The 25160-nt window shown below is 44.8% G+C and overlaps 1 protein-coding gene across 1 annotated transcript; it reads right to left on the minus strand.

The window, feature by feature from the left end:
* Positions 1–11938: 11938 nt before the first annotated feature.
* On the minus strand, positions 11939–24760 carry Stc1 (stanniocalcin 1). Its single transcript, XM_004665815.3, has 4 exons — positions 24486–24760; positions 22339–22481; positions 21417–21628; positions 11939–15040 (listed from the first exon to the last, which is right to left on the minus strand). The coding sequence occupies exons 1-4, from the start codon at positions 24601–24603 to the stop codon at positions 14770–14772; spliced, it is 744 nt and encodes a 247-aa protein (XP_004665872.1). The 5' UTR covers positions 24604–24760; the 3' UTR covers positions 11939–14769.
* Between the last annotated feature and the right edge of the window lie 400 nt (positions 24761–25160).

The raw sequence follows: 25160 nt of genomic DNA on the forward strand, positions 1-25160 counted from the left end.
CTAGATTCAGAACTTTTAGAGGCCAAACTCTATTGGCCTACATGACCAGACAGCCTCTGCCAGAAAGGCCTTGCTGGGTTCTGGCTTGGCAGGTTGGTTAGGGAAGATGTTGGGGTGATGGGGTGATGAGGAGCAGATGAAATGGATAGCCTAGAGACCATCTAGACCTCCAGGTGCTTCTAGTACAGGTGGTGCCTGGACCACATTCCCTAAGCAGCCCTGGCAATACTTAACAGTTCTGCAAGTCTGACTTTCCCACAGAGGGTAATATTGCCTTATTGTCCAATAGACACTTAAAGTCACAGGTTTCAGGCCAGGCCAGGAGGACTTGTCTAAACCCAGAGCTTCCTTGGAGACTAAAAACAGTTTAACTTCGTCAGCAAGCTCAACTTTTACTCCCTGTCCTGCACACACATCTCACACGAGTAGCCCGCCTCAGAGGCCACACGGAGGCGCCCGCTGGGCTCTGCTTTGCTGCCCTTACCTTAAAGTTCAGGTTGGTTCAAGTCCGTGGTTGTGTCCGTGCCTGGGTTTCCAAGGTCCAAAAGCGTATTCTCACCAGGCCCCACTGTCAGAACTCCCCGCCACCCACAGTCTCTTCCACTAAACGTTAGCAATGCCTTTCTGATAAGTACTTCATGGGTGATCTTTCTCTGAGCTATGTTTTTAAAGGAAGAGATGAAAGAAGCCTGAAAAATTAAAATCAAGATAAGCAGTCTCTCTCCCCTGGAATGTTATTAAGAGGATGTGGTCATTTAAAAGTGTTTTCCCTGCTTCTTCTCTTCAGTATTTGGCATTTGAAATCATAGAAGATGCTATCACACCTTGCTTTATGAGCATGGCTCGAGTCACCTGTTTCAAAAATCCTGGAAGCATTAACCTGAAATGAAAAGAAAGTGGCATGGAAGGAGAGATAAAGGAAAACCAGCTTTTGGCAGCAAGAGACGCCGGCTCCCTGCCAGGCCCCTGCAGCTACTCTGTTAAGTGGCCCCGCGGATTTATTTTACAGGGAGATCATTTCCACTATCTGAGTGTACTGAGGCTGCTGTTCAGACAAGCTTCAGAAAACCCAGTTGCGTTACATAACGTATTGCTCTTCCAGGAGCACAGGGAAGCAGGGCAGCAAGCCGGAGGAAGGAGTGGGCAGTGGGGATGATAAGACTTGGCCTTCTTTGGCATGAGGCAGGGTTTGCAGAGAAGGGTCAGAAGGTTCAAGAGAGATTGGACTGAGGATTATGCACACTAATGCCACAGCGCCTGGAGCCCCAGGCCAAAGGCCTGTGCTGGCAGAACAGGCTCTCGCAGGGAAGGCGAGGTGAGGCAGAGCTGGGAGGAGCCTTGGAACTGAGCTCCGAGCCCTAGGCTTACCCTTCTATTTCTTGGTGTTAGAGCATGAATATTCCTAAAAGATGGAGGCGCAGGTTAAGGCGGAGAAAGCCTTCAAGTGATGACCTCACTTTGCTGGTTCTCCATGGTCCGCTTCATCCCTATTCAGGGATGGATCTCACTCTGCCCTAGGCTCACCTGGAATTCACTAGTTAGTCTCAGGCTGGCCTCGAACTCACAGTGATCGTCCTACTTCTGTCCCCCGCGTGTGCCACCATGTCCAGCTGGCTTCTTCTTGTTTGTTTTTTTTTTTTTTTTTTTTGAGGTAGGGTCTCACCCTCCAGGCTGATCTGGGACTATAGTCTCAGAGTGGCCTCGAACTCATGGTGATCCTCCTACCTCTGCCTCCCAACTGCTGGGATTAAAAGCGTGCACCACCACGCCCGGCTTCAGCTGGCTTCTTGAACTCACTTGTGAAACCACATGTCTGGGATTCAGGAGTTGGGGACCCTTGTTTTTATGTATCCAATGGTCAGTTACTGAGTGGCTTTGGCTCATGTAAATCGTTTTCACTTGCAGCTCTGCTACTTGCCCATGTTGAGTCTAGCAAACCCAGGTATTCTGAGTTCCTTAGGGGATTGAAGAAGTGCATCATTCAATAGACTAGAAGGAGCAATGGGTTTCATCAGGAGCGGTTGGCCGTTCTTTTCTCTGGCTTCTAAGAAAATGCAGAAACCTGTCACCTGGAGAATGTCCCTTTGGTTATAATAGAGCCCAGGAGAGAGTGAGGGAGGGGCAAAGCCAGGTGTGAGTGGATGTGTCTACCTGGGAAACCACAGGGCTTCATCATCTTTTACAAGGAAGGGTGGATTAATCTAGTAGGAAGGACTTTTTTGCTCAAGCTGAAGAAAAGATGAGAAATTCTTAACACTTGTTGTGGTGAGGGTGATTGTTCATCATGGACTGTGATCATTTCAGAGCCTGGTACTTAGTAGGAGTTCTATAATGGTGATGCCTGTTGTAAAAAGAAATAAAAAAGAAATGAGGCAGGAGGGATGGCTTAGTGGTTAAGGCATTTGCCTGCAAATTCAAAGGACCCAGGTTTGACTCTCCAGAACCCACATTAGCCAGATGCACAAGGGGGCACATGCATTTGGAGTTTGTTTGCAGTGACTGGAGGCACTGGTATACCCATTCTCTCTCTCTCCCTCTTTCTCTGTCAAATAAATAAATAAACAAGATAAAATATTAAAAATATTTTAAAAAAGAAATGCCTTGACCTTGAGTTGTGTAATTCAGCAGGTTTCTCAGAATAGACCTGCATCTCTTGAGTATTAGAATTGGAGAAATGAATGTGTACACAATGCAGCTTGCAATCAAATATGAGGATAGTTTTCTACTTTCAAGAGCCTTTGATACAAATATATAAGGTGAGGACTTTTTTTTTTTTTTTTTGAGGGAGAGTCTCACTCTCTAGTCCAGGCTGACCTGAAATTCACTCTGTAGTCTCAGGCTGGCCTCTAACTCACGGCGATCCTCCTACCTCTGCCTCTCAAGTGCTGGGATTAAAGGCGTGCGCCACAATGCCCAGCTAGGTGAGGACATTTTTTTTTATCAGTGTTTTGGATCATTAAAGGTCAAGCTACAATAGTTTTCTGATAATATATGAATGATTTGTTGAAGACACATTTATTTTTAATAATGATTCTTAAAATTTTTCCTTTTGTCTTTGTATTACTTTCTTTCTTGTTCCTTGGGACAAGATACACAATCAAAAGCAGCTCGTGGAAGGAAAGGGTTTATTTTTGGTCTACAGTTTTTCAAGGAAGCTCATGGTGGCAGGGAACGCATGACAGGAGCAGGAAGCCAGTATCCTGTCGTGTCATCAGCAGAGAGTAAGTAGAGAGAGGGAAAGGGAGGGGGAGGAGAAGGGGAGAGAAAGAGAGAGAGTGAGAAAGAGAGAGAGAGAAAAGAAGAAAGCAGGGCTAGGTTATAAAATCTCAAGGTTCTCCACCATTGACACACTTCTTCCAGCAAGCGTCCACCTCCTGTAAGTTCCGCAACTTTCCAGAACAGCACCATTAGCTGGGGATTAAGTATTCAAACACATGACTTGGACATTTTACATTCAACCTCCCACAGTCTTAATAGAAAACTATAGTGCCCTGTAAGAAATATTGGAAGAAACTTCCTAAACTGAAAATGGTAAGTAACTTTCTGAAACAAAGATAAAAACATTATCAGCATTTAAAAATAAAACTTTCTAGTATTTTTATATTATATATATATATACATATATACACACACACATTCGTGTGTGTATATATATATATTTAAAAAAATAAAGAATATATACTTTGTGCTACATTCTCTCTTTTTAAAAGTAATTAATTTTTATTTTTACTTCTTTATTTGCAAGCAGAGAGAGATAGAGAGAGACAGAGAGAGTGGAGAGTGGGCATGTCAGGGCCTGTAGCCATCACAAACGAACTCCAGGTGCATGTGCCCCTTGTGAATCTGGCTAATGTGGGTCCTGGGGAATCATACTTGCATCCTTTGGCTTTGCAGGCAAACACCTTAACTGCTAAGCCATCTCTCCAGCCCTACATTCTCTTTTTTTACAAGTGCATTTTTAATGCATGTTAGAATTCTCATTGCTGTGACCAAAATATCTGAGAAAGATTTATTTTGGCTCACAATCTCAGAGGGTTCAGTCCATGGTCTCTTGTTTCTGGGCCCATAGAGGGAGTGTGAATGAGGGGAGAACCTCTGGAATGTTCCTGTGTTCTGAGAAGCAAACTGAAATACAGGAAACAGCCAGAGACAAGGTATCTGTAAGGACTTCCCAGTGACCTACTTCCAGGAGATAGATCCCACTCCTAAAATTTCCAGAACCTCAAAATTGTGCCACTAGCTGGTGACTTGGTCCTAACATACAAGCTTTATGGGGCCTGCTTCATAGCCAAACCATCACAATATATACATATAACTTGTCCCCTTTTAGTGATTAAGTGCTATGTTATCATTTTCAATGAGCTTATACACACACACACAAACACACACACTACATATTTGCCTGGAAGTCAGAAGTTAAAGCAATAGGATAGGTAGTGATGAGGCTCAAAAGGAATTAGTGACCAGATAATGTGAAGCACTCCGTGTCATGTGCTGTATTAGTCATCTTTGTGTTACTGCAGCGCAACACCCGAGGTGGTCAACTCATAAAAATGAAACGTTCACTCAACTCACAGCTTTGCAAGTTCAAGGGTGCGATGCTTACATCAGCTCAGCTCGTTCTGGAAGGACCTCGTGGTGAGTGGAAGGTGGCAGGTGCAGGAGCACATGTTGCCGCAAGCAGTCACGTTTCAAGCCAGCAAGGAGAAAAAAGGAGAGCGAGAAGGAAAGAGGGAGGAGGGAGAGAGAAGAGAAGACAGTAATCTTTTTCTAGGACACATCTCCAATGACCTAAGGACTTTTCCTTGGATCACTTCCTTAAATATATTTCACATGCTGATAACACCAACCCCTTGACAGATCCTCCCATCACCATGAGACCTCGGGAAACACTCCAACCCTGACCAAACTCTGGTGTGCATCTTCCTTTTGCTATTTTAAAATGGCTACTGGTGGTTTTCAAGTAGTGCAGTGATAGAATCACATTTTACTCTCCGGAAAGAGTCTGGTGGTCTCAACAGAGGGGATGGATTTGAGGTTAGGGACATAGGATTCCTAAAATCTGACAGAAAAATTGTGAGTCTCTTAAGGCTGGGGACTAAATCAAAATAAAACAGCGAGAATGTGAATAAATGGACAGAAATGAAAGATTCCTGGCTGAAAAAAAAGTCACAGTAGTATTTGTTGAGGGGAAGGAGAGAGGTATCAAAACTAGTGAATGGGGATACTTGATGAGTTTGGGAACACAGACCAGGAGCAGATGTGGACAGCGAGGGAGGTCAGGGGATCTGCTCTGAAGATTTTGGTGCATCAGGGTGTCTAGCCCCCATCTAGTTCAATATGTGGATCTGAAGCTTCATGGAATTGTTCAAGGTAAACACAGGATTTCAGAATTGTTAACATATAGAACACACTTGAAAGGAAGAGGTAGGCAATGATGCCTAGGAAAAGCATACGAAGTGGGAAGAAAATGAGCACAGGAAGGAAACTGAGGAAGTCCCGTATCTAAGCAACAGGGAGAGGAGGTAACGACTGAAATGGAACACACAGAGAAAAAAAGAAGTGGTCTGGAAAGTCTTTGAGGACAACATGATCATTGATGCAAAGTGTCACAGATCAATCAAAACATGACAAGTGGATACGAAGCTCTTTTGGATTTTAGCCATGAGGTTTTTATGGTTTTTTTCTTTCTTTTAACCTGATTGATAGACATTTCAGTGTGGGTGGGATCACATTCTAAAACGCTGGGGACTGAACTGAAGATGAGGAAATAAAGAAAGGAAATACAGGCATCTCTTTTTTTAAAATGTATTTTGTATATAATATAACAGGTCATACTCTTTTATCCCCTTGTCTCAGCTCACATTACCCCCCTGGGGAGGGGGTCCTCCTCAATGGTGTCATTGTATTCACTGTGGGGCATGAAAGTCTCAGTTAGTCCCTGAAGAGTAGCAGGGGAACTGTGTCTCAAGATTTTCCTACCCACTCTGTGACTCTTAGCAATCTTTCCACGCCCTCTTCCGCAGTGTACCCTGAGCCAGGGCAGGCCTGTTGGCACTCTTAGTCTTGAGTTTTCTATAGCCCGTGGATTTCTGCATTGAGCCATTTTGATTGATTACAGAGTCTGTCACCATCACCCTGGAGCTGGTTGTCAGACTGGCAGTAAGAGCAGTGTACATGGGGCCCTTTCCTCTGCAATCTCTCCTGGGCCCTGACACTGTTGCTGGATTGCTTATCTAGGCAGTAGCCTTTTCTTTCCATGAAGTTCCAGTTGTTGAGTGTTTGCCTAATTCCCTGAGCTACTTGAATCTTATTCAGAAAGTCTTTCATTATGCCTATATATCTTGGAGTGTTCTCCCTGCTTTTTCTTTTAGTTGATTTAGAGTTTCAGGTCTTATTTTGAGGTCCTCGATCCATTTGAAATTGCTTTTTTTGTGTGTAAGCTGAGAGGAGGGGGTCCAACTTCAGTCTTCTATGTGTGGCTGTCTAGTTTCTCCAGCACCATTGCTGAAGATGCTGTCTTTGCTCCAGCGAATGTTTTTGTCCCTTTTGTCAATGATCAGGTTGCTGTAGTTACTCAAACTCATACTTGGGTTTTAAATTCTGTTTCACTGATCTATGTGCATCTCTTTGAAGAAGGCAGGCTGTGGAGGAATGTGAGAAAAAGGGTGATAGCCAGAAGAGCAGAAATGGAGTGGAAGGGGTTGCTGCTACAGGCAGTAGAGATGACTATAGGCTGTAAGTTACTGATGTAGGCAGTGTGGATGACTGAAGGCTGTAAGTCACTGATACAGGTTGTGGGAATAACTGTAAGCTATAGGTTCCTGATATAAGTTGTAAGGAGGACTGCAGGCTGTAGTTCCCTGATGAAGACTGTATGGATAACTGTAGGTAGTAAGTCTCTGAAATGAGCTGTGTGGATGATTGTAGGCTATATATTCCTGATACAGGCTGAATGATGAATGCCATCTGTTGGTCACTGATGTAGGCTGTGGGGATGGCTGCAGGCTGTAGATCCCTGACATAAGTTGTTGGGGTGACCGGAGACTGTGCATCTTTGATATAAACTGTATGGTTGACTGGAGTCTCTGACCTAGGTTGTATGGATGACTACAGGCCGTAAGCAATTGATTTAGGCTGTGCGGATAACCGAAGACTGTAGGCCACTGGTATAGACTCAAGGGATGACAGAGGCTCAATGTCGCTGTTAATTCTAGTTGCTTGGACAAAACACCTCAAACAGAAGCTGCTTGTGGGAAGACAGGGTTTGTTTTGGCTTACAGTTTTGAGGGGAAGCTTTATCATGGTTGGGATAGCAAGGCAGGAGCAGGAAGGCTCGCATTGTCACGTATCTGCAGAAAGGACGAATTGGAAGCACAGAGCTGGCTCGGGACTAATGAACCTCAAGGTCCTCCCCCAGAGAGACACCTCCTTCAGCAAGGCTCCCCCTCCCAAAGGCTCCACCAGCTGGGGACTAAGAGGAGGCTTCCTCCCAAATGCTTGAGACTACGGAGGACATTTTACATTCAAGTGGCCACACTGATAGAATGTTGCTAATGGTGGATACTTACATGTAGTTGATCCTGCCTGACTGGCATCTAGAACTCAAGTATGGGCTGTGTATCAGGGGCCTATAGCCTACAGTCATCTATAGCTTTATCAGCGACCTCTAGCTAGCTTCAGTTATGTATTAGTGTCACAGGGAATGAGACCTTATACTTGATGGCAAGGAAATAGCAATGATGAAAGTGGATAGGTACAGTGGGGGAGAACTGAGAATATTCCATATACATGACTTTTTAAAATTTTGTCTGTGCAGTAGGAGGCAAGATTTTCTGCTGGGTATTAGAAAAGAAGGTGGTTCAGTGGGAGGTTGGGCTGGACTGGAGAAGGTTATAATGGTTGCTATGGAGAGCAGGAAATGGAGCTGAACCTGAGAAAATTCCCAGGGTAGCATTCTTGGTCCTGTGGAGTTTGAAGCTGACAGATTTTAAGTGAAATCAATTCTAGTCAAGGCTTTCTGATTCACCCTCCTTAGCTGAGAAGGCACACACCATGGCTGGGCACGGGTGTGATGAGCTACTGATGAAGCAGGCTACTTGAGGGCAATGCAGCAGTGTGGTTGAGCTGATCAGCTGTGGGTTCAAGGCTGAGCAGGAAGAAGCTGGTCACAAGATGGGAGAGGAAAATCAAGAAAATGTTTTAGGGTCCATGTCCTGGAAGTAGGCATAAGATTAAATAACTGGTACAGTGCAAAGAAAAGGGCAGGAGTGCTATAAGGGAATTGTGTTTGCAACAGGAAACTTTGCACCTAAAGGACCTTCACAGAAGGGTTACAGTCAACATACTCAACAGGTGCCACAGGAGCAATGACCCATTAGAGGAAAAGACTGGTATAGCCATTCTGGAGAGTCTCTTCTGCTTCCAGGGTGTAGATATGGGGTACTTGGTGGCGCTGGTGGGACTGGTGATTGATTGGGTGTCTGAGCACTCGGTCAGTCACTCCTAGGAAGATTCTGACTTTTCTCAACTTAGCATGGGACTTTGGAGGGAGAGGGAAAGTCATGTGCCCACAGTTCTCATCAGTGAGTAAGAGGCAAGTCTTTTCAATATCATTCCAAAGTGTTTGGGTCTGGGTCAGTGTGATAAAGAGAGGATGGGGGCATGGCAGAGGTGGCCTATGCTTCACTCCATCAGAAGTGTTGTAGGGCAGTGGCAGAAACAGTGTGGAGCAGCATTGGGAAAGTGAGACTCACAGAACCCACCTGCCAACCTTGACATTTGGAAACAAACAAACAAACACGTTTACCCAGGAAGGGGAAGACGCTGGAGGGAAGAGAACATAGGGGGACAGTCATCCTGAGAGGTGACATATAGCAATACGGCAATGCGCCGGCTGTGGGGAGCTACACGGCCGAGAGGCTCGCATTCTGGGTGGTGACTTTGGTGACGAGGGACATAAGGCATGGAGGGGTCAGTGGTATGCAAGGTTTCTAGAGTATTATTCCCAACATCCTCCCCGTGGATAAGGATAGGGAGGAAAGGAGCTCAGCAGTGTGGAGGGAGGAAGCTATAGCCTGGAATTCCTGGCTTCCAAGAAATCTCAAGCTTTCATTGGAACTGATTCCAGGATGTTGAGCACGTGTTGGAAATAATGACGGTCTCTTATGGGACATATACTGTATCTGGTTTTCCTTCAGCACTGGACACCTGCAGTGTGATTTAATTGTGCTAGAGTTGAGAATAGCACTCTGTCCTTACTGGAAGCCATAAACCCCTAGGTACAGACGGGGAGCACAGATGCATTTGATTGACAGGCAAGGAATGGAATTAATGAGTTGTGAGTCCACGATGCTCCATGCTGGCCCTGGGAACAGTGTTGAGTTCACAGAAGTGCTCAGTTCTTAGTTGATAATTGAGCTTCAGTTAGTTATTACAGCATTGCTCCTTAGGGCTTAGGCCATGTATGTCCTGGCCCTCAATTTCTTTCTTGGGAGAAGAAAGTCAAAGGACCATGGAGGATGTGGTTCATCGCAGAGCTTGAGCTTAGGGAAGAATAACTGGTGAACTGAGGAGTGTTAAACAATGACCACATGATAACATAACTGGAAATGCAAGAAACATGATGTAATTACCTGCAGAGGGTCATATTGTCTTCCCATCTCAGCTCTCTAGTATGATGACAGGTGTCGACTTAGCAAATTCCTAAACTTGTTGGTTGACGAGTTGTTTGCTGCTCAGATTGGTAGGAGAAAGGAATAGCTTTTAACAAACATGGGCAGCATGGGAAAATGTTATGCATTATTGCTGTAAGCTGGAAACTTGAGGATACCTGAAATGAATTTCAGGAAACTAGTAGGTGGAATTAGTTTCCGTGTTCACTATTGCAATACAGCCTCCATTCCCCAGCAACTCTACATACCATGGCAACATACCTTTCTTTCCCTAGTATGCTGTACCCACTGGGGTAACATACCTTCCGTGCCCTCAACATATCTAACCACCATGGCAACGTACCCTCCACCCTCCCGCGTACTTTGCTGTTGCTGTGAAGGCATTCCTATCGTATTGGAGGAAAAGTCATGGGTTAATTAGTGGTGGTGTAAAAAAAAAATTCTTCTCATTCCGTTTGCAAATGCTTAGCGCTGGCTTTGGGTTAAAAACATCAGTGGTGCAAGTACAATATTCATGGCTGTTCTGGGGAAGGTTCTAGGAGGAGCCATGGACTTGGTGAATGAGAAGGATCTTAAGGATAAGACTGTGTGAAGATTATATGTGAAAATAATGAGACGACAAAGGTCACAGTGTCTTTGAGGGAATGCTATCAGTTGAATTCAGAGTGCTTTCAGAGGCTTCATGTTTTGAAGGGGTTTCCACTTGAAGTCAAGATGCTTGATTTTTACCTCTCAAGCCATGGGGACCTATTAAGGAAAGGACTCGACATGATCAAGCTTGCACCCCACAGCATCTCTGCTGTGGCTGGTAGTGGGCTGATTTAGAGGCATCGTCAAAACTGTAACCTTACTCCTCAGAACCTTCTCCTGGAAGCAGTATTAAATGAGAGCTCTGGGAACCCTGGACACACCCATCACTTTAAGGGGATCTCTAAGAATTCCAAGAATCCCTGACTCAGGAATCCTGCTCCTTATGACATTTGTGTAGAATTTACAGAAGGAATGACTTGTTTGATTTTCTTCTCATGTAGCATAGACTTATAGATCACATCCTGGCCTCTGCTATCTCTTTTGGGAACAGCTGATTGAAAGTTAAAAAAAAAATCAGTATCATGAAAGACTCTACCCCTTGCAGCCATGGTTCTTCAAAAATGTCTTAAAAGTCACAGGCTGTTAGCGTGTGGACAGGAGGCCACTGCAGGAGGCCGTGGAATCTCTTATTTTGTTTCTTAAGCCTGGTGATGGGAAGCAGGGTCATCGTTGTGTAATTTTCCATTTTTCTTGTAGGCTCTGCTCTTTTATAATTGGAATTCATAAAACCCTGATTAAATGGTAATGGGTAGAGATCCACAAAAGGAAAAAGAGTAAGAAAAAAAATTCCTCTTTCCAAAATGATATGCCAAAACTCATGTTGAGGGTTGGAGTACAAGCTAAGTGGTGGTGATGGCATGAATGTAAATGGCAGTAGTTACATTTGTTGATTGCCCAATAAATATTCCTCTAAGGGCATTTGCTCTGTGTTAGCCACTGTTTTAAGTATCTTTTTTGTTTGTGTATATGTGTGTCATCCTCATGTATGTGTGTGTTGAGGTCAGAGGTAGACATCAGGAGCCCTCCTCCATTACTTTCTACCTTCCTTTTTGTCTGGCTACTTTACAAAGGTGCTGAGGATTTGAACTCAGGTTCTCATTTTTGTGTGTCAAGCACTTTACTCACTGAGCCATCTCCCCAGCCCTTCTGTTGTTTTCTAAATCCTTCATTTACAGCAACAAGGAGTTCTCTTTATGTTTGGAACACACCTGCCACCCAGGAACTTCCAGACTAGTAAGAGAGTAAAGTGATGTATCTTCCACAAAGTGACCTGGAAAGGAGTACTGCTTTCCACTCTGCTAGCGTAGCTGGTATGCAGAGATCACTAAGCCAAGAGAAGGGTTACCCCTATATGAATGAGCAGTCCGTGGACCCTGAAAGCCTTGTCCAGCCTTGGGAAGGATTTTAGGTTTCACTTTTATTATGAGGATTCATGGGAACTACTCACTGATCTTAAACAAATTTGGCAAATGTCGATTTAAACCACGTTCATTTTCATGTTGTCATGGAATTAATGCCTCACAGAAAAAGAATCAGCTAGTGACTTTATGTTCTTAAACAAACTCTTGTTTATGAAGTCTGTAAAGAATAACAATGAAAGACGTAGGGGGGGAAAAGCCAATAAAATGTAACACTTTATTATTATCTTAGAAGGAATTCACAAAGGCTTCATATTATGCTATGGCATCTTTAATTATAAAAATAAGCAAATAAAATAACTTGCATCTGTCATTACCATGATATGTTTCATAACCTTTATATGCACATGGAGCTTAAAAATGTAATTTAACAATAAATAATGACATATACCAGATATGCTCACTGTTTATTCCAGTACTCAGCCAAAAACCTAAATATCATTTAAATTATAAATACATAATGCAAATATAATGGCACAAAAATGTCTAAAGTGCAACCAAATCACGACAGAGGAAATCATGCAAAGTGGTCTAGGTAGCCCAGGGCCACTCGGCGGCAAACTGAAGGCAAAGCTTTGGACGTTTAAGGAAGAGTCCCAGGGAGCGAGAGGGGGGAGAGAACCAAAAGACCAGCGACGCTGTGCTCACAACGCATCTTTCTGTGTGTGTTGATATGTGTATTATAGATACATACATAAATATCACTGTGGGGGCAGGAAGGGGGTACCACGGTTTAAAGAGGTCATAGCAAAAAGAAAAAGAAAGTAGAGAAAAGAGAGAGAGGGAGAGAGAGAATCTACTGGACTTAAATAAGCATTTTGCTAGGAATCCTCACAAACTACTTTGTCACTTTGGGTTCCGGCTTCGTGGGTTTGCAAAGATGGACAAAACACACATACTTGATTAGCTTTTCTGATTCAGGAAGTCAGCCTTGCCTGGGGTGGGCGGGAAGTTGGGGGGAAAGAGGGGCGAGTCTAGCTTAGAATACACTCTACCTGATTTCCAAGAGGCTAAGGCAGTGTCCATTTGTTTGGGACCTGGGGATGGGACAGTTCTAAGTATAAAAATGCCCTTAACAATCCGATGTCAGCACGCGGAGAGGCTGTGTGGGGGCGAAGGCGGCAACGCGTGTGCCCGGGCTGCTGCTGCCGGGGCTGCCGCAGTTGGTCTCGGTCCTGGAGCAGCGCGTTAGTGGTTTTAAAGGCTTTATGGTAAAGTTGTATTGCTTTTCATTTTCCTGGAGAGGTGCTCTCCCTCCTCCCACCCAGGGACCCTTTCGCTCGATTTGGTCAACTCTAGGGTTTAGCCTAGTGGGAGTCAAGCACCAATAGTTTCCACCCAAGCAAGTCTGGAGCGGGCCCCTGCAGAACTACCCTTCCTCCTCCTTCCTCTCTTAGCATTGACCTTTGGGTGGGCAGTGACACTCGTAAGGGGCTATTGGGTTCAAGGACAATGACCCTGAGAAACTACTGTTGTTCATAGACAGGTTAATCGTTTGGCTTTGGTGGTCACCATCTTGTAAACATCGTGGTAGAAATGATCAAACCACCAGCTCTTATGCGCTCCTTCATTCTATATATATATTTCTTTTTTTTGCTTTTTTTCTATTTTTTTTTTTTTTTAAGATCCTACAGAGATGATCCAGCTGCCAGGACTACTTTGGCAGGCAGCGTGCTACAGGACAAAAATGTAAGAGGAGTCTATTAAGGCTGGACAGCCCAGGGTTATTTATCCTCCCTCGGCCCCAAGTCCCCCTGGACTCAAGACCCAAAGGCTGATTGACTCATTCCTGATTGGGTTAGTGGAAAAAAAAAATCTCCCACCCCATCATCATTTATCAGAGTGCCTGGCACTGATGGAAGGTGCTAAGTTAAGAACTGTCACTTCCACAGTACAGTGGGCCTTGTCACACTCAGTGGCCGAAGCCCAAAGGGATGATCTTTTTAGTTCCTGTAACTCACAGTTGGATGTGACAGAACTGCTTCAGCATACATCTAAGTCAAGTGTAGCCTCTGGGCTAAGGTGGGCTGGGAGATTAACATCTTACCTGGGGTCCTTCAGATAAACCTGCTGGGTTTTTCTATCTTTTATAGGCCCGTCTTAAAATTCTGATGTTGAGTTAAAACTACTTCTAACCCCTTAGTTATAAAAAAAAGGCCACAAGGAGCATTTCTGTGGATATCTGGAAGTGAGATAGCTATTCCATTCCCAGGAAAAGAAAAATAAAGCTAAGTTACAAAACTAAATCTATATGCAATAAAGTTATTATATACTGCTTGGTTAAGCAGAGTCCTCTGGAATTTATGTACAGTACATTAGTTTTCAGCTATTTATATTCCACAGTTAGACCTTAAGATTCTCTGGTTTTAAGACAATTGTTAAAGATACTTTTAAAGCTCTGAGCAGTTACAGTACACGAAGATGTTAGCTTTTGTTTTCGTTTTTCATTAGATGCAAGAAGATGCTGGCTCAACGTCTGGCAGGAGGGACCAGGTTTGAGCAATTTGGTAAGTATGTCAGAAAGGAAATTAGACATTGGAGGACTGAGACCATAAGACACTACTAGCTCATTAGAGATCAAGAATTCAAACATGACATTCATATTCGTCCATGGCCAGCACAGATTCATAACACGAAATTCCATTTAACATCTTTATGAGTATTTAAGACATGCATTTAAATAAAGTTGTTTCATATCAGCTAACTCTACTGGGCAACCATTCTAAAGGGCTCCACATCATCAAATTACAATGACTGGGGCAGTTACATGAATGTTTTGTGTGTGAGGGTAGTTGGTGGAGAGCCAGGAAAAGACTTCATAGAGGAATGGGATGAAAGAGGGTACGTTCTCGGGAAGAGAGGCAGAATGATCACGTGGATTCTGTTTGTGGGAATGCTGCCACTGCAGAATGTTGGGGTACTGATTACAGAAGCTTAGTTTCATGCAGTTTCTTTAAGGGGGATAGAAAATAGGAACTACTTAAGAAAAAAAAAAAGATCAAACCAGGCACAGTACACTCAAAGTTGGTGTGTCAACACTCCTAAAATGTTATTAGTTTGGGGAGGCTGGGAATACCTCTCCCTGGTTATGAACTCTCATGGGAGGTGCGTTTGATGTGGGAGGGAGCGTCCCCCTCACCTCGGAGGTTCCTGAGGAGGACTTTCAGCTTCTGTGGCTCGTTGGTGCGCCTCCTGTTGAAGTCAGCTCTCGGGTGTGCATGGGCACATTGGTCCGTCTGCAGGATGTGGAAGAGGTTGGCCATGTTGGGTCCAATTTTCTCCATCAGGCTGTCTCTGATTGTGACAACTGTGTCAGCATCACATTCCAGAAGGCTGCGGACAAGTCTGTTATAGTATCTGTATTGGGAAAGAGACATTGTGTGATGAACACTTGGGAAAAGCCAGAGAAGAACCAGGTCCAGCCAACACTCATTCCCAGTTTCAGACCATTCATAGTTCATTAGCTGCAGGTGGGTTCTGCCTCCTGACTTAACCAGTGTCTTGTCAGTGTAAGCATGTACCCTGGCTGGTTTCCCACACCATACAAGGTAAGTCAACATTCATGATGAGAACTTCAGAAGTTCAGTAGGAGGTTGACTGGGGTGTCTGAAGTTTGGAAAGACCTAGATTCTTAGAGCTAATTTGGACAGCACAAAATGCTTATATTTGTATCGAAGAAACCAGGGTAGGAGAACTGAAATGACTTGCCCAAGGTCATGCAGCAAGTTCATGGCAGAAATGGGGTTTACTTAGATAACATGAATAGAATGAGGTAACCCCAAAATTCAATGCTTGTGCTAACACCCGCTGTACATGGATTTTCAGTTCTCTTGCCTCTTTGCCTGACTATGCTGAGGACTTGATGAAGGCAGGATTTCTGAGCTTACTCCTTGTGTCTAAGTGGCTGTTATCAGGCTTTATTGTTTGGTCTCTGTTGATTTTATAATTTATTTTGTGGTTGTTAAGGAACTGGAAATTGAAACACGTAGCGGTTCTCTTGCTTGAAAAGCCCACACCAATCCTTGTTTGGTATGCATAATGCTAACCTTTTCTTAGGCCCCTTAGACTCTGCGCCTGTGCTAAAATCTGTCTCAAAACTCTTGGGCTGGAGGGATGGCTCAGTGGTTAAGGGGATTTCTTGCAAAGCCTAATGACCTGAGTTCAATTCTCTAGCACCCACGTAAAGCCAGATGCACAAAATGGCTCATGCTTCTGGGGTTTGTTGCAGTGGCTAGAGGCCCTACAATTCTCCTTCTCTCTCTCTTTCTCTCTGCCAGGTGTGGTGGCATATACCTTTAATCCCAGCACTCATAAGGCTGAGGTAGAAGGATTGGTGTGAGTTCAGGGCCAGCCTGAGACTACATAGTGAATCCCAGGTCAGCCTGGGCTAGGACGAGATCCTACCTCAAAAAACAAAACAAAACAAAACAAAACAAAACAAAACAAAACAAAACAAAACAAAACAAAACAAAACAAAACAAAACAACCCTTTATCAATATATCCAACATGGCTTCAAAAATCAAGTCCTCATAACACATAAATCTATCAAACAATTTATGATTTCCTGAAGAAAAATTATCTGTAGGTTTGGTATATTTGTGCCCAAAGCCCTTTCATTAATGGAACAAATTCTTTAAATATCCCAAATGGTGCAGTTACATGTTATGGCTCAGAAAAGACTAAGCTGTATGATACTTAGGGTTCTTTGAGAATTTAATATAGGTGTTTTCCAAATTGAGTTGGGATGTGTTTGCACCATTTTGACAAAATGGTAGTCAAAATGCATTAGCTCTGTGTTCACTAATAGGAGACTGTACTGCTGTCAGTGACCTATGGCAGTGATGTGGAGAGAGACCCTTTTTCCAGACAGAGGTGTTTGAGGTTCTGTGGGGCCATAGGTTCACCCATGAAAACAACCCCATTTATTTTTAACTCACCTTCCCGAGCCCCAGCATCAAACATATTTCCAGAATAACTTAACCCCAGAGAGGTCCTTTCAAGGATGGACAGTAAGTCGAGTGGATCGTGAGTAATGAGGCAAAGAGGTCACTCTTCCGTGGGTGAGCAAATGAAGTTGGGGACGGGGAGAGACGAGCAGCATCTGGGTCACCCACATTCCTGGCTACTCCCCTCCTGCCAGCCAGGGACAATTACATCCAGCTGTGAGCACAACTGGGATTCTCTGGCTCAGAGGAACATTTTCCAACCCTGTGGAATTATGAGTCAAGTGGAGTTTACTTGGACGGGGAAATGGGAAGAAAACTGGTTTTGGAAAAACTGAGAATAAATAATTTGTCCCAATAACTTCAAATGTACACACCCCCAGTGAGCTCTAGGCATCTCCTAACTTTTGGGCTCCCCTGGATTGTGGTGGCTAAGTCAGAGGGGGCAGTCAGTTCTTGGAAGATAAGGTCCAGTGAAGGACTTTGTAGCTGAGAACACAGCTCTTCTACATTAAGAGCCTCCAAGTGGGCTGGAAAATCTGATCTGTCCTTCGAAACAGAAAGATTTGAAGGGAATCGTCTGCATGAAGATTCAGCCTGTCTTGGGCCATGTGCATGTCTCCCTATGGTCCCATTTTGTCAAAATGCCGGCTCTCTGGTTCTGAAGACTCTTGCCTTTGGTCCTGCCTTCTCTGCTAGCCTAGATATAATAAGTAGTGTCAGTGTTTCTTGACAATGACCCCCATCAGTCTGACTATTCTTAGTGATGAGTCCTCACTCCCTTCCTGGCCTCATATATCCTTTTGGCTTCCCTTGTGAAACATTGTTAACTCAGTGGGGTCAGGGTGGAAAGACATCTTTTTATTAAAATTTTATTTTATTTTCATTTGTGTGTGTGTGTGTGTGTGTGTGTGTGCATGCATTCCAGGGTGTTTTGCAGCTGCAAGTGAATGTCTGTCTGGCTTTATGTGGGTGGCAGGCAGGCTTTGCAAGCAAGCTCCTTTAACCACTGAGCCATCTCCCCAGTCCCACCGAGCCATCACTCCAGCTCTACAAGAGCATCTTAAAATAGAAAATAGTATATCACACTATTAGATGCTCCTCAGAAGCTGAAACACATGCTAGGCTGATGTCAGTGGAGCTAACACTGTTGTCTCCATGGAACCTGGATTGTGGCATTCACCTCTGGTCGTGCAGGTCAATGAGCAGTTCTTCCCCACAGGTCTCCAAGCAACCCAGGTTATTTCAGTTGTGCCTCTGGCGAAAGTTGACTTAGTAATGATCACATATTCCTTTAGCCCACTCTTGTACCAAGAGCTTATGGCTACTAGAGATATGGGGAAGATGCGTCTTTTCTTTTAGGAGAGAATGCCCACAAAATTCATCCCTGAACACAATGGTGCATATATATTCAATTATGTGCGGTATTCTATTTTTGGATTGTGGGGATTTCTTGCAGGGTTTTCTGGCTGCCATTTTTGAAGTAGAAATGAAAATAGCTTGGCTCAAGGCCATGTGCGTTCTGGGCCCAGTTCTGTGACTCACAAGCTGTGGAGCCTCTGTTCTTTCGTCAGTAAGTTGGGGCAGCTAGTGTAGGCCAGTGACATCCAGCTGTGGTATTTGATGTTTCTAGGGAGTCAACGCACATTTTCCTCTTCAGTGTAACAAAAGATAGTGTGTCTCAGGGGACACTCCCTTTTTGCGGGGGGAGTTGGGACTGTGTAAGATGATGTCTTTATCTTGATTGTCTTTATGGCGTGTGGAAGGGGTGCGCTTCAAGATGTGGTGCGTTAAGTGTTCTGATCACTCGGCTGGGAGGGACCTGTTCTAAAGCATGTTTCTTTCATCTCACTTTGAAAATTCCATGTCTGACTTTTTTTTTCTTGGTAAAGAATAAGATCAGATATTCTCCATAGCTACAGTGTCAGCCATGCTTACCCCAATGCACACACACTGCCTAGGAACGTTCTGGGTGAGCGTTTATAAATAGTCCTTTGTTTCCCTTGGTCAATATTATTCTTCTGTTTCCTGTTCCCTATCCATGCCCTAGAGAGTTGGACGCTTTGCCAGTTTTCCCACTCTGGATCTGGGCTGGTCTAATTGGTTCCCAAGCTTCGTACTGCCCTGCCTGTTTCATCAATTCCGTCTCATCAATTCTGCTCTCATGGCTACAGGTGTAGGGGACACTCCAACTCCCTTCTCTCTTCCAGACACACCTCTGTCCTGGAAAACTCCTCTGCTCTGCCTCTAGGTCCAGTCACAGGATTTAGCTTCTCACAGCCCTAAGTCTCATGCTAGATAAGCCACAGGAAGGCGGAATGAACCCGTAACTACTTCCTTTTGCAGTCCTATGCCAATTGGCAGCAACTTTGCGTGTGTCTATGGTGGGACAGAGGCTGGGAAAGCAGGATGTTTCAGGCAAGTGAGAAGCTTAAACAGAGCAAGTGAAGCCCGGCCTGGAACCGGAAAGCTCTACAGTCCTGAACAGGAACAATATTTGCCTGCTAAAGTAAAATACTTGGAGAAAGGTATGAGAGGTTCTGGTTTTCAAGAACTTGTCACTCTTTCCACATTGACCTTTCTGTTAAGTGTTGGTCACTTAAGATCAAAGAGGAAGATAAAAAGACTATCTTTGGGACCATTTTCGAAAAGTGTTGAAAATAAAGCACACATTACAAAAGTAATGATGCTCTTTTTATCCCTTAGCTGTGTATATGTAGTATGTGGTTGTGTGTAGCGTATGTACATGTGTGTGGAGGTGCCAGTGTCCCATGTGCATGCCTGCATGTATAGGCCAGAAGAAGATGTCATATGTCATCCTCTGTGGCTCCTCCACCTTACTTCTCTCAGAAACTCTGTCATTGAACTTGTAGCTCCTCACTTTTCAGTTAGTCTGGCTGACCAGAGAGCCCTAGTGCTCCTTCTGCCTCCACTTTCCTCAGCACTGGGGTTACAAGCATGCATGACCATACCAGTTTTGTAGGGAGGTGCTAGGGATTGAACTCAGGTCTTCATGATTAGGCAGCAAGTGGTTTTATCCACAGAGCCAGCTACCCAGCACAAGGTAAGTAGAAATATCTAGTCCAAAACCTATAGCTTTCTTTCTACAATGACTCTCCCTTCATCAGGGAAAATGAGACTTCCATGTTTCTTTGAAATCGGTTACATAGCATATTAGAGATCATGTGCATTGCAGGATCCTTAAGGATCTGAATTTGTAATAACGGCTCTGTTGACACACCCCTCCCTTCCTAACTACCACATAAATACATCCTTTTCCCTAGCTATTGTCTTACTAAGCATTCTTCATTTTTTTCCTTATGGTGAAGGGAGTCTCCAACAAAGAGCCAAGCCTAACCCCTCCTCTCTGGAACAACAATCTTCCCAGGAGAGTTGTAAAATCAAAGTTGATATAAAGCAATGAGCAGGCTGGGGAATGGCTTAGTGGTTAAAAGTACTTGCTTGCAAAGCCTGCCAGCCTAGATTCAATTCCCCAGTCACTCAAGTAAGCCAAACACAAAAAGTGGTGCAAGCATCCAGCATTCAGTTGCGGTGGTTAAGAATCCTTGCTAACCTCCCCAACACTTTTACACACATGTGTGTATACAGAATAAGTTTAAAAAAATTAAAAAGAGAGAAGATATTTAAGATATAGGGTGAGGTTGATTTTTGTATCATGAACCTGACAGATGATTTCCAAGAGCTGCTGCACTTAAGACTGGATCAGAAATTTCACACAGGTCTGTAGGCTCCAAGGAAGAGCTACCGTGCTCATCAGCAGACCTGTACACACGTACAAGACTACATCACTGCTAATCCCAGAAGGATCTGGCAGTTGCTACTCTCTGAAGGACTGAGGGATTTACTTGGCTAGGAAGTTTATCAGATAAGTATGTGGTAACTCTCAGGGGACCGACTGATCTTTGTGAATGCATGCAGGCTTGGCCACGTGTTCAGAGGCACAGACTTTCAGGGCCAGGAGTGAGATGTCAGCCCAAACTGTATCTCTCAGTTCTTGCTGGAAATCTTTTCAAGCCACCCACACAGGATGCCAAACCTCTCAAGCATAAGGGGTTCACTTTTGGCTGGCAAAGACCTCAAGTATGAACTTGGTGGCTTTGGGTCACCTGAGATGCAAATGTGACCTGGGCAGCCACCAGAGTTTCCCTTTAGGGTGTCTTGGGCCAGCGGGATGAGATGACATAAAGACTCCAAGGGAATGCAAAAGTGGTTCTGTCTAGACATTTTCATAGAGAAACATTCAAAGTCTCACGGAAATGAGATGGCTGGGTTAGCCATGGAAATATCTGGAGGGGCTTAGGACTGGTGTGAAACCCTTGCAGATTTGATAAAAGCCTGCATTATGACATTGGACCAGTTGAAAACGGTTTTGTTTCCATCATAGCACACTGCGCTGCTCTGAAGTCACGGCTTCAGTCAGATCTGCACCGTAAGATGCTTTCTAGAATCTCCACCATTTCTTTTAGGCTTACAACTGAAAGTGGACAGAGAAGCGCACCCAAGTAATGCTGCAAACCAGCCTGTCTGCTTGCTGCATGGGGGACCTTTTCCTAGAACACTGGGAGAAAATTCAAGCTGCTCAAGTGGTCACAACCAATTACAAACATACTTTTTTTTTTTTTCTTTTCTGAAAAAAGCTGAGAAGACTGTAAACTAAAATAAGAGCATGACTTTGGCAATTAACCCTGCTTCCAAGTCTGGCTCTGCTCACTGGTCTCCCCGCCCACCCCCTCCCCCCGGCTGCAGAGCAGGGGACCCCAGTCCATACCTGTTGGAGAAGTGGTTGGGCAGCTGTACAACTTCCGCGATGGCTTCGGGGTTCCGCTTGGCGATGCTGCACACGTTCAGCTTGCTGTAGCATTCTTCCTGCACTTCCGCAATCATCCTCTGGAAGGAGGAGCACCTCCGAATGGCGAGGAAGACCCTGGAAGTGACCCCGTTGGCGATGCACTTTAAACTCTCTTTGACAAATGCTTTTCCCTGTAGGAGAGGGGTGAGGAGAGTGAGAAACTTTAGCTTGGCTGAACGAAGAAGCAGTCGGGATCGGGGGCATGGGAACCTTCTTGGGGGCTTGCTGGGCTACCGTGGGCAAGAAGTAAAAAAAAAATAAATAAATAAATAAAAAATACAAAAAAATCCCTTCTCCCTTGGATTCCCTTGAGAATTGAGCTCCATGAGAAGAAAATAAGATGGGAGAAAGCCTTCAGCAACCATCGTGAGGCCTGAAAACAGTCACAGTGCCGGTTTATATACTCTGGGGGTTAAGGCTTTTATAATTCACATGACAGGGTGGTTGGCAGAACATACAGGCGAATCTTCTTTGTTAGAAGAATATTTTTATTTCCTTTCAAGGAGGAGGAGTTCTCTTCTCATCCCTCCTGTTATAGAGTAGCCTCTTTCAACTCCTTACCGTCATGCCTTGGGGTTGGGGAGTGCCTTACATAGAACCTCTTTTCTGGCATAAACTCGTGTGTGTGTGTGTGTGTGTGTGTGTGTGTGTGTGTGTGTGTACACTCTGGGATGGACGTTCTGAGTGGGGGTGGCTGGGTTAGCCCTGGAACTACCTGGATGGGCTTGGGACTGATTAGCAATAGGGCTGGTTCCCTGTAAGATTAGGTCCTAGGAATAGCAGTCGAAAATTCTGCTACAAGACAGGCAGCTAGTGGGCGCAGGGGTCAAGGTCTTATTACCTGAGTGTCAAATTTAGCAGCGCTGTACAAGAAGGATTTACAGATGTCATACATCCCGTCTGTGTCACACGTGGAGTTTTCCAGGCATGCAAAAGCTCCGCAGCCAACCTGCAGAGCGCTGTTGAGGCAGCGAACCACTTCAGCTGGAAGAGACAAGCAACACCCAGTCTGGGTCAAACTGAGAGACTGTGGATGGGGTCCAGTGGGCACAGAGGCAAAGTTCAAGGCCAGGGGAATCAGAACTCATCTTAGAAGTCCTGTCCTGAGGGCTGCTAGATAGATAGGTCCATTTGATGAGACGTGCAGGGAAGAGAGGGGATGGGCAGGCCCCTTGGGTTGCTAAGGGTCACAGCATAAGGGCTGAATTCTCTTTGGAGCCACGTCTTCTGGGTGTCAGAGTTCCACACATCTTGGTGGCTGGACAAGGAGGGCTGGAGACCCTGCAGACACACACTGCCTTTGTTGGCTTTATAGGACCCAAGGCTGTCACTTGGCACTTGAAAGCATGGGAAGGGAGAAAGCAGTGATTGCTGGTCAGCTTAAGGAGGAGAAAGGGCCAGGGAATATGGCTGGCTTTTGAAAAAATAAATAAATAAAAGTAATCTAGAGTAAAAAAAAAACCACAAAAAACAAAAAACAAACCCTGGATTTTAACCCCAATGGCCAAGAAGAATCTACCAGCAGTCCACCTGGCAGGAGACCCTTCCAGCTGGGGTCTCGGCCCTACCATGGCATTGGCAGAAAGGAATCTGATCTGTTCATGTCTACCCCACCCCCACTCCAGCCCAGTGCTTAGAGGTATGCATAATCTCTCATATTAAAAGCCTTCCTTTTAAACAGAGCAACACAGGTGTGGAGTAACAAGTCCAAGGCACCCCTTGTGCAAGACTGGAAGAAAACCGCAAAGAACTTGCATGAGGCCTTCTACATTCTGGATAAGATCTCCCATAAAAGTAATTTCTCTCCCCCAGAAGGAGGGGCGTTCTGGCAGGCAGCTCAGCAAGAAATGATCTGCAGCCTTCATACCGTAGGATTCTCCTCCGGAGATCAAAAGCGTGGTTCAGTTAGGATTCCCCGCCCCCTCCCACCACCCGCAGCCTCTGGGATGTTACAAGTCATTTCCCTAATTATATATTTCCACGGGTTCAAATTATAACTTTGCTTTAAGCAGTTTTAATATGCATTAGGGCTGCTATTGTTTTAGCCTGAATTGTGAATCACAGCATTGCTATAGCAACTAAGTACAAAAGGAAGTGAGGCAAAGGCCTCCTCTGGGCAGGGACCTCTTCTAAGGGGCGCATCTGCAGCGTTTGACACCTGTGATCCCGGTCTATGCAGACGGTTGGGGGAGAGAGGACAGAAAGGGCACAGGAGGGCACGGGATGTCAGGGGTCAAGGGTCAGAGGTGTCCTTACTGCCTCTTTCCCTCTGGAGGCCAGGAGGATGTACAATAAAACTGCTCTAGGAGTCAGGACGAAAGTGAGACCTTACCCTTGAAAAAAAAGAGCTGCTTCTCTTTCAAGGGCTCCCTGGCCACATGGGCTGCATGGGAGATTGAATGGAGCCAGAGACAGTGGGAAGGAGATAGGCAGGGTGTAACAGAGGCTGGGATGTGTAGGGTTTTCTCTGAATCCACCCTGATTTTTTTTTTTTACTTGAAGTCTATGGTTCCAAAAACCAGTGCAAGAGGGGGTTTCTTAGCATGTTCTCAGAGGAGGGAGAGAAGTCAAGTTACAAGGTCTTAGGGAAGGGAGAACAGTAGACAAGCTACGCCTCACCTTAAGACTGGCTTCTGGAGTATAGAGAGCGCTTTGAGGCATGCCAACATTCAAGCCATTCCCCGCCCCTCCCCCCCAAAAAGGGTACGTGCCAGATTTCAGGCAATCAGGCTAGGCTTATGCAATGAAATACCCTCAGCAGAGCGCCCAGCTTCTTCGTTAGTTGCATGCAATTTATTAAACAAAGGCACTCCACTTCCTAAGGCTATTGGATTACACCGGCAGTTTGTTGCCACCAGGCATCGAAGCACATTTATTATCCAGATCAGCCGTCACATACACAGTTGCAAAAGTAAGCGAGGCAGATAAGGACAACTCTTTGCAGGGGTGGGGTGGGGGAGAGAAACCGGTCCTGGGTTTTCTGCTTACCTGAGTTCTGAGCTGCCGCTCGGGGCTTCCTGGGTCTCACAGAGTCATTCTGCTCCGCCTCGTGGGTTGCAGACACACTGATCACCAGCACCAGAAACACTGCTGGCTTTTGGAGCATTCTCTGAGAAGTTTCCGCTAAGTTGTTGGTTTTTTTTTTTCCTTTCCTCCCCCCCTTTCCTCTTTCCCTCTCCCCGGCTTGAGTGAAGATGCGGAGCTGGATATGCTGAGAGCTTAGGTGAGGATTAGCTGAGGATTTTTCAAAAAAATTTATTTATTTATTTATTTATTTAAATTTTTTTAAATTTTTTTTTTTTTTTTTTTTGGCTGCTGCTGCCCCTGCTGCTGCTGCTGCTGCTTGCACCTCTGGCTTTTGCAAACTGGGGGCCCAAGAGCTGCACCCAGGGATTTTATAGCCCTTCTTATCGGGCCTGGGGATCAGGAACCAATCAGATCCTTCAACTGGTCTGTTTAGCCAATAGGAGGACAAGCTTATTCAGCTGGAGCTTTTTGACTTCTTAGAAATATTTTCCAGCAAATTAAAAGTACCTGCTGCCAATGTTTTACGTGTGTGTGTATGTGTGTGTGTGTGTGTGGCTATATGTGCAGGGATGTGTGCAAAAGATATTTTCATGGGATTCAGTGATAACTTTGTATTGATCAAACTTAAAGGGAAAA

The sequence above is a fragment of the Jaculus jaculus genome, chromosome 12 (assembly GCF_020740685.1).
Source record: "Jaculus jaculus isolate mJacJac1 chromosome 12, mJacJac1.mat.Y.cur, whole genome shotgun sequence".
Classification (NCBI taxonomy): domain Eukaryota; kingdom Metazoa; phylum Chordata; class Mammalia; order Rodentia; family Dipodidae; genus Jaculus; species Jaculus jaculus.

Bases quoted from the DNA above. Each gene is read 5' to 3' on its own strand.
- Stc1 (XM_004665815.3), bottom strand. From the start codon at position 24,603: ATGCTCCAAAAGCCAGCAGTGTTTCTGGTGCTGGTGATCAGTGTGTCT. The intron at 22,482-24,485 runs GTAAGCAGAAAA...TGTCTCTTCCAG, and splicing joins AGCGGCAGCTCAGAACTCAG to CTGAAGTGGTTCGCTGCCTC. The intron at 21,629-22,338 runs GTAATAAGACCT...CCTCTCCTACAG, and splicing joins CTGCTAAATTTGACACTCAG to GGAAAAGCATTTGTCAAAGA.